Below are 9274 nucleotides of genomic sequence, written 5' to 3' on the forward strand. Positions count from 1 at the left end.
GGCTGATTGCTCTTCTCTCTGGCTTCCTGGCTTTTAATCTCCTTTCTCCTGCTCTTCCAGCCTGCTACTTTGGGCGTCCCTGAGTTGTCTCTCCTCACCTGTAACCCTGGGGCTGACCCAGTAGTATAGCCAGTAACTATTCAAATAGTTGGGGATTTTTATTTTTTTTTTTAACAGACATACAACTTAACCACTATTAAGTAGTTAACAAGGATATTGAACTCCACAGCTATAAAGTTCTCTCACTGGTTGAATTATTAATATAAAAGACAGGCTCTCCTTAGTTTATCAGTTAAAAAGGCTATAAAACTGGGATACACAAAGGTAGGAAAGAAGGGCAGATAACACACATACATACACAAAGATTATGAAAGACAGGTTAGAGATCTGAATATAAGAAGTGATATTATAGATAATTTAACATCTAAGAAAGATGAACAGGTTTGAGCCAAATAATAATAATATTTGATTCTCTTTAAGTGTTAACTGGTAGACAGTACCTAACCCAAGCCATGGTATTTTCAATAGTGTCTTTTATATGTGAGAAGTGGACAATAAATAAGGGAGACCGAAGAAAAGTTGATGGTTTTGAGTTGTGGTGTTGGAGAAGAATGCTAAGAGTACCATGGTCTGCTAAAAGGACTAACAAACCAGTCCTGGAAGAAGTACAGCTGGAATGCTCCTTGGAAGTGAGAATGGCAAGACTTCATCTCACCTACTTTGGTCATGTTGTCAGAGGAACCATTCCCTGGAGAAGGATATCATGTTTGGTAAAGTGGAGGTTCAATGAAGAAGGGGAAGGTCCTCAATGAGATGGATGGACACAGTGGCTGCAATGATGGGCTCAGGTATAGTAGGGATTTTGAGGCTGGCACAGGATCGGGCAGTGTTTTGTTCTGCTGTGCATAGGGTGGCTATGAGTTGGAGACGACTTGATGGCACCTAACAACTTCAACATATAAGAAATGTGCCCAAAGAAGGAAGAGTTAAATAGTATCAGTTCATATTTACCCTACGGATGGAAGGGGCTAAAGTGTGCAAGATAAGAAAGACAAAGAGGGGCTTTTCCATCTCCCCAGAAGTTAGAAGAAAAGGAGGGTTAAAAAAAGAAAATCTGTGTTAGACAGAGAACTCTAGGATGAACAAATGCTATTAAAGAAAATAGTTTGCATTGGTTTGTGGTCTATTATTCACTATTAATGGAGATCTTTAAACACGAACTAGATCAGAACTAGTTCTATACATGTATAGTAGGGTTGGCATGGGGGCTTGGCAGATGGCATACAGTACTGTACTGTGTACAGTATGCTTATTTTACTTGTTCCTTTCTCAAAACTGGATTGGATTGCTTCAATCTAAGCTCTCCTCTAAGACATTTGCTGTGCTAACATTTCTACTGGGGAAAGTAAATTAATCTCAGCTAATTTCCCGGTCTTGACATTCATGGGAAGATAAGGGTGGTCTTGAGCCTTCTTGAGAGAGCACATTATTATCTGGTAATCTAAGTGGTACCTGTGGGTTTCATAGGAACCTGATCTCAAAGGTTTTCCAGGTTGATGATTTTCTACAATCAGTTGAAACCTTGATATCCTATCAACATTATTCTGGTAAGATTGTATTTCAGTCCAAACATGAACTAAAGTATGAGTGGCCTCTGATTAGCATTAGGAAACAAACACCTACATACACTTTTGACTCACTTCTGGGGTAGACTAACAGTGTGTTTCAATCCTGATATCACAACTATGTTACTATTTATTATTAAGCAAGACAAGGTTTCCAGGGGTTAAGATGATTATCTTCTTTAAACACATTAGCAGGATTTCCCCATGTGAGAAGTTGCTATCTTAGAATAATATCTGACTTAACAGAGAAGTCAAATTGGTTGTAATTTAACTAAAGTTAATTGAGCATATAACTAGCTAGGAATGTATAAGACTCTTTCTAAAATCAGTTCCTGAGAAAACCAGAAACAAACAACATCTTAATTATATTTCTAAAACTAAGAAGGGAAAGTTAAATAATATTGAGTCATATTCACCCTTTCGATGGTAGAATCTAAAGTTTATGTAAGAAAAATCAATTGATGGGTTACGTTGGAGATAGACAATACTTATTTTAAAATATAACCAAATAAAGGTTAAACAGACATACGGAAAAAGAAATCTTCTTGGTTTCTCTCCAAGGAAAGCGAAGGACCAATGTGCGAATTCCGTTGTGAACCTCAAACACGAGGACACCTTTGGAACAGACTCCAAGCAATATTCCTGTTTGTGACTTTTTCTCAGGATGCACCCGGTAAAAATGAACTCCATATTCTGTCAGCCTTTGGCAGACCTGTTGAGACAATACTATACACCATAGCAATGCATGTTTGTAAAAAGTGATATAAAGATACAGAAGTCCTACCAGGGTAATTTAAAGTGGAAATGATAGTTTCTCAACAAATAAGGCTGGAACAACTGGCTATCCACACAAACGAAAAAATTGAGTATCAACTCTTACCTCATTTGATATATGAAAATCACCTCAAAATGAATCACAGACCCAAATATAACAACTAACTAAAACTATAACATTTTAAGAAGAAAATCTCTGGATTAGGCAAAGATTTCTTAGATAAAATACAGAAAGTACAAAGCATAAAAGAAAAAAAACTGGTAAATTAAAAATTCATTAATATTAAAACTTTTGCCTTTCAAAAGACATTGTTAAGAAAATGCAAGCCACAGATTGGGAAATTAAATATATGTAAAGTGTATACCTGATAAAGGATTATATATGTGTGTGTGTGTGTGTGTGTGTGTGTAACATATATGTACATCTCAATAAGGAAACAAATGTTATTAGACACTTTAAAAATGAAGAGAGTTGAATGGCAAATACATAAAAAGATGCTCAACATAAATAGTATTTATAGAAATACAAATTAAAACCACAATGTATAACACTACTCATTTGAGGGATTAAAATTTTAAAAGACTGAAATTACCAAGTTTTCATGAGAATGCAGAACAATGGGGACACTGCTGGTGGCACTGAAAAACTGTACAATTACTTTGGTAATTTCTTACACAGTTTTTACAAAGTTAAACATATAGTTATCCTCAGACCGAGCAATCCTACTCACAGGTATTTATTCAAGAGAAATAAAAACATACGTTCACCCAAACAAGTATATGTAAATGTTTATGGCAGCTATATATTCATCACCTAGGGAAAGAATAAACACTGTGTATCTCTACAATGGAAAACTACTCAGCAATAAAAATACCACACACCATGGATGAATCTAAAAAGTATTTTTCTAACTGAAAGAAGATAGACTCAAATGACTACATACTATACATAGGATTATATGAAATTCTAGAGAAGTCAAAACTATGATGATAAAAAGATCGGTAATTTCCAGGGTGAGGGGCTAGGACTGACTTCAAAGGGACATCATGGAACTTTGCTATATCAGGGATTGGAAAGCTTTTTCTATAAAGAGCCAGATAGGAAATAATTTAGGCTTTCTTGGTCATATGATCTCTGCTGTAAGTATTCAACGCTGCTGCTGTAGAGCAGCAAGTGAAAGCAGCCATGCACAATAGGTACACAAATGAGCACAGCCAAGTTCCAATAAAACTTTATTTACAAAACAGGCGGGTCTTAGTTTGCTGACCCCTGTCCTTCATAATTGTGGAGGTGGTTCGTTTAACTGTATATAATTTTCAAAACTCATTGAATCGAACATTTAAAAGTGGTGAATTTTCTTTATGCAAATTATACCTCAATAAAGCCAATTAAAAATAATATAAAAGTATTTTAAAGGCAACATAAATGTATAACTTCAAAAGGTGTATTAAAGAGATAATAAAAAACAATCTTTGTTAGGTTAGAAGATGCTAAGGTTAAAGAAAAAAGTGTGTCCAATAAGCATATGAAAAGATGTTCAACATCATTAGCTGTAGTTGTTATGTGCCATCAAGTTGCACCCAACTCATAACGACCCCTCCTTGGGTTTCTGAGGCAGTATCACTACAGAAGTAGATTGCCCAACCTTCCTTCCGAGGAGTGGCTGGTGGGCTTGAATCGCCAGCCTTCTGGTTAGCAGTCAGGTGCCTTAGGCACTACGCCATTAGCTGTTAGGAAGATGCAAATCAAAACCACAATAAGATATCACTTTACCGCCATTAGTATGGCAATGATAAAAACAAAATGAAACAGAAAACAAGTGTTGGCTAGGCTGTGGAGAAATTGGAACCTTCATCCATTGCTGGTGGGAAAGTAAAATGGTGCAGCCACTGTGGAAAACAGTTTGGTCATTCCTCAAAAAGCTGAACATATAATCATATAAACCACCATACAACAAGCACTCTCAACCCTAGGTATACACCCAAAAGAAGTGAAGGGAGAAACCTGTACACCAATATTCACTGGGGCACTTTTCACAATAGCCAACAGGTGGAAACAAATGAAATGTCCATTGACAGATGAATGGATAAATAAAATGTGGAATGGAATATTACACAGTCATAAGAGAAATGAATTCTGATGCATGGAACACCATGGATGAACCTTGAAAATGTTATGCTGAATGGAATAAATCACTAACAAAAGGACAAATACTGTAGGATCTCACTTATATGAAATTAGCAAATATTATTCATTGTTAGCAGGGGTGAAAATAAGGGGGAAATGGGGAGTTTTTGCTTGGGGTGGGGACATTGAATTTATGTTAATGGTAGAATATTTTGGGAAAGAATAGTGATACTGGTGGCACTACATGAAAAATCAATGTCACTGAATTATAAATGCAGAAGATGTATTGGTGAAGGTTTTGGTGAGAATATATTTACCAAAAAAAAAAAAAAAGATATAGTTAAAGGAAAATGTAGTAACAGGATATATTATGGCAAACAGTAGAGCAATCTACTATATATTAGGTACACACTCTTCCAGGGGAAAAATGAAGCTCAGAGAGATTAAGTACACTAAGATCACTCAGCTAGTTGAAACAAGGATTGAAATGCAAGATTTTCTGACTGCAATTATCCATGTAGATTTTTTTCCATTGTGTCAATGTGCATTTTACTTTTATTAATAAGAATACAACTTGATATTTACTTCTTACAAGTGTAAAAATAGAGTAACTAAGGAAAACATAAGTACATAATTAATCTTTAAATGTAGATTCAACTTAAACAAAACAATCTTGCCTTTCTTACCATGAATCCTAGATAAAAGGTGGTGTAAATCTGTGAATGAAACCCCTTCAAAGATTTTCATAGTAAAGGGAAACTTGGCTCCCCTCAGTACTGAGCAGCAAGTAGAAGGCATATTGTTACATCCTAGAGAACTGACTAGGATGTAACAATATGACTGCTCACCAGATGGCTAGCGGTTCAAACCCATCAGCCACTCCTCGGAAGGAAGGTTGGGCAATCCTACTTCCGTAGTGATACTGCCTCGGAAAGCCAAGGAGGGGTCGCTATGAGTCAGGGCTGACTGGACGGCACATAACAACAACAACAACAACAAAAAGAGAACTGAAACAGAAGAGGTCCTGAAAAGCTTCTCTTTTCAAAAGAACACTATCTCTTATATTGCAAATTCACACTGGAAGCCCACAAAGTGTTATCTTTATTGATTGCAAATGCTGTACTATTTCTCTGAGATTGCATAGGAAGCTAAGCACAGAACTGGAACAACCAGCCATCCATACACAAATTGGTCGTTATTTAGTGGAAAAATGATTTTTTAAAGGATATAACTTTTAGCCTTTTACGAAAGAAAACAAAACAATTCTAGAACCAGTATGAACTTGCCTTTCATAGCCATCCAACCTGTCACCAAGTTTAATTGTTTTGACTTTTATAATGTATCTTGATTTCAACAGAATGGAAATAAGATAAAAGCAAAGAATCTACAGTCATATATAGAGATATAAGGTCAAATCCTAGTTTTGCCTTACCTTCCCGTACCCCATCCCCAGCTACATGACTTTGGGAAAGTTATATACCCTCTTTGAGATTTTGCAAAATGGGTATTTAAATGCAGTCATGCATCACTTAATGTCCATGGTATGTTCTGTGAAATAGAACATTATGTGATTTGAATGTTGTGCAAACATCAAATATCATACACAGACAGTCCCCAGATTATGAACAAGTTTTGTTCCTAAATCCATACTTAAGTTAAATTTGTACATAAATCAAAACAGTTAGGTATGGTTTGTATCCAATGTCAGTCAAGTATCTGTCTTCATGTATACAGTATATAGTGTACCTTTGTATGCATCAAAAATAATTATTGCAAAGTAGAACCTGTTTTTTATTATGAACCACTATGTATGTACCTCAAATTTTTAATATACTGGGCTTTAGAGGATGGGAGACACAGACTTATTTGTGTTCAGATGTTACAAATGGATGTTATGTGGCACATGACGATATAGGGTTTTAGTCAGGAATAAATGAGATGAGATAGTGTATAGTATCAGGTATATGCATTTTAGGTATGTATCCTCCAACACCTCTTAATTATTTTGGGAAAAAACAAAATAAAACACAAGGTCTATCATTTGTAATCTTGCATGCTTACCTTTAAAAATTCTAACTCTGTCTCTTTTTCAGAAGCTCCCACATAGGTATTATGCAACTTGGGTAACTCTTGTTTAATATAGGATAGCTCAAGTTTCTCCATCACTCTGGCAGGCAAATAATGCTCCAGTCTAAAATAAGACATACCATAGACCTGGAAAGAAGAACGTTTTTGTAAGCAATCCTGTTTGTCTACTATAGGCGTGAACCCTCTTACTCCTTTGAGTTCTGTCACTGTCAAGAGATAAGATAGTTCTACTTCTCTTCCCTCTCTCTGAGGAGTAAGTCTCAGAAGAAATGTATCAATCTTTCCATTTTATTCTGTGGGGTGAAATGATCAAATTAAATAGCAAGCTTGTGGAGAGACTGACTTTTAAGAACCTCTTTTCACTATAACCCCTGAACAAAACCAAACCACCAAATAAGTTGCTGTCTAGTAAATCCCAACTCAAGGGAACACCATGTGTTTCAGAGTAGAATGGTCTCCATGGGGTTTTCAGTAGCAGTGTACTTTTGGAAGTAGATTACCAGGCCTCTCTTCCAAGGTCATATCTAGTGGGCTTGAACCTCCAACCTTTTGGATACTAGCCAAACACTTAACTATTGTGTTACCTAAGGACTCCTCATTTCACTACAGTAAGGGTTAATGTCCTGAAGGATGATGTTCATAAGTGGAACAGTCCCTTGCCCTTGTTTCATCTTAAATTCATTCAGAAACACTGGCCTTGCCCATCTTTTCTCCATATAGTGAGTTTTTTCTAGGTTCTTGGTCCAGCATTGCATGGTTAAGTGTGGAAGACAGATCGCTTTTATTCACATTTGACTGGTCATCTTTGTCCTAGTCTTCATTAGTTAGAAATTGAAGGAAAGAGGGGCAAGAGCTTAGGTATTCCTAAGCTCCCTAATGAGATATTTTAAACAGAAATAAAAAGCAACCCCATGCTGTACAATTGTAGAAGAACAAGGTACACAAGGTACTTGATCATTTCAAGGCACTAAATTAGCCTCAAAAATCTCTAGATCTAAACATTAAACAGCTCACTCAGGTTTAGTCCTTAATTACACTACAGATAAGAACACCAACACAAAAGTGATCCTAGAGAAAAAAAAAAAATCCTACCTCTGGTTGGTAATCTCCATACTCAGCCTGGAGAGCTAAGGATGCTAACAATATGGAAGTCTCATCGTCACAGTGCATTCTCTCTTCCAGTATGTCTTTACGCAACTGAAGATAATACTGATGACAGGTAAGAGTATGTCTGAAAAAATAAACATACACAAAAACATCTAGACTTTTATCTTGAATCTTAAATCTCAGATGATTTTCATCATAAGCATACAAATTCATCTAATTCAAACAATTCAGTGTCAGTAAGCTAAAGAATCAAAAGATCAGGGGCCAAAAAGGCAAAATAGAAACTGTGCACTCACTGTATTAGACTAACATCATCCATGAAAAATTTAATTCGGAAAAACATAGTAAAATTAACAGTAGCTTTGCTCTTTTTCTTTGGTTCTTCTTTCCATCCTTCTGGGGCTACTTTGGTTAATTTTACATCAGGATCAACAAAGAAATACTCATTATCTAAAACAGAATGAGAAAATATATAAAATGAATAATAATAAAAACATTAATTTTTTTTCTGATTTCTTAATTTGTTTTTCTTATCATACTTAAAAAAAAACAGTATCACAGAGGAGTAAGAAGACTAATAAAAAGTATGGCAGGGAGCTCTGAGGCACTGCATATAGATGGGGGCAATATAGCCTTGTCTTTGAAGAATGAGGGCTCTGATGACAGATATACCTGAATTCAAATCCTGGCATATCATTTACTATCTGTGTTGTTGTTGTTATTAGATGCCATCAAGTCAGCTCCGACTCATAGCGACCTTATGTACAACAGAATGAAACAATGCCTGGTCATGTGCCAGCCTTATAATACTTGCTATAACTGATATAACTGAGCCCATCATTGCAGTCACTGTGTTAATCCATCTTGTTGAGGGCCTTCCCTTCTTTCATTGACCCTCCACTGTACCAAGCATGATATCCTTCTCCACAGAATGGTCTCTTCTGACAACATGACCAAAGTAGGTGAGATGAAGTTTGACCATTTGTGCTTCCAAGGAGCATTCCAGCTGCACTTATTACAGGATAGATTTGTCCACTGTTTTGGCAGTCCATGGTACTTTCAGTATTCTTCGCTAAAACCACAACTCAAAAGCATCAACTCTTCTTCAGTCTTCTTTATTCATTGTCCAGCTCTCATATGCATATGTTGTTGTTGTTAGGTGCCATCGAGTCATTTCTGACTCATAGCGACCCCATGCACAGCAGAACAAAACACTGCCCAATCCGTGCCAGCTCCACGATCCCTGCTATACTTGAGCCCATCATCACAGCCACCATGTCAATCCATCTTGTTGAAGGCCTTCCACTCTTTCGTCGACCCTCCACCTTACCAAGCATGACGTCCTTCTCCAGGAATGGTCCCTTCTTACAACATGACCAAAATAGGTGAGACAAAGTCTGGCCATTCTTGCTTCCAAGGAGCATTTCGGGTGTACTTCCTCCAGGACAGATCTGTTAGTTTTTTGGCAGCCCATGGTACCTTCAGCATTCTTCGCCAGCACCACAACTCAAAAGCATCAACTCTTCTTCAGTCTTCCTTATTCATTGTCCAG

The 9274-nt window shown here is 36.6% G+C and overlaps 1 protein-coding gene across 1 annotated transcript in view; it reads right to left on the bottom strand.

Moving 5' to 3' along the window:
• PTPN13 (protein tyrosine phosphatase non-receptor type 13) overlaps positions 1 to 9274 on the bottom strand; it is a 303937-nt gene that overhangs the window by 124582 nt on the left and 170081 nt on the right. Inside the window, exons 12-15 of the mRNA XM_042782048.1 lie at positions 8019 to 8172; positions 7708 to 7846; positions 6589 to 6741; positions 2155 to 2337 (exon numbers count right to left, since the gene is read on the bottom strand). Of these exons, the coding sequence (XP_042637982.1) occupies positions 2155 to 2337; positions 6589 to 6741; positions 7708 to 7846; positions 8019 to 8172 (629 nt within the window). The remainder of the gene's footprint in view (positions 1 to 2154; positions 2338 to 6588; positions 6742 to 7707; positions 7847 to 8018; positions 8173 to 9274) is intronic.

Source organism: Orycteropus afer, unplaced genomic scaffold (genome assembly GCF_000298275.1).
Source record: "Orycteropus afer afer isolate SDZICR_OR568_19922 unplaced genomic scaffold, OryAfe1.0 scaffold00227, whole genome shotgun sequence".
Lineage (NCBI taxonomy): Eukaryota > Metazoa > Chordata > Mammalia > Tubulidentata > Orycteropodidae > Orycteropus > Orycteropus afer.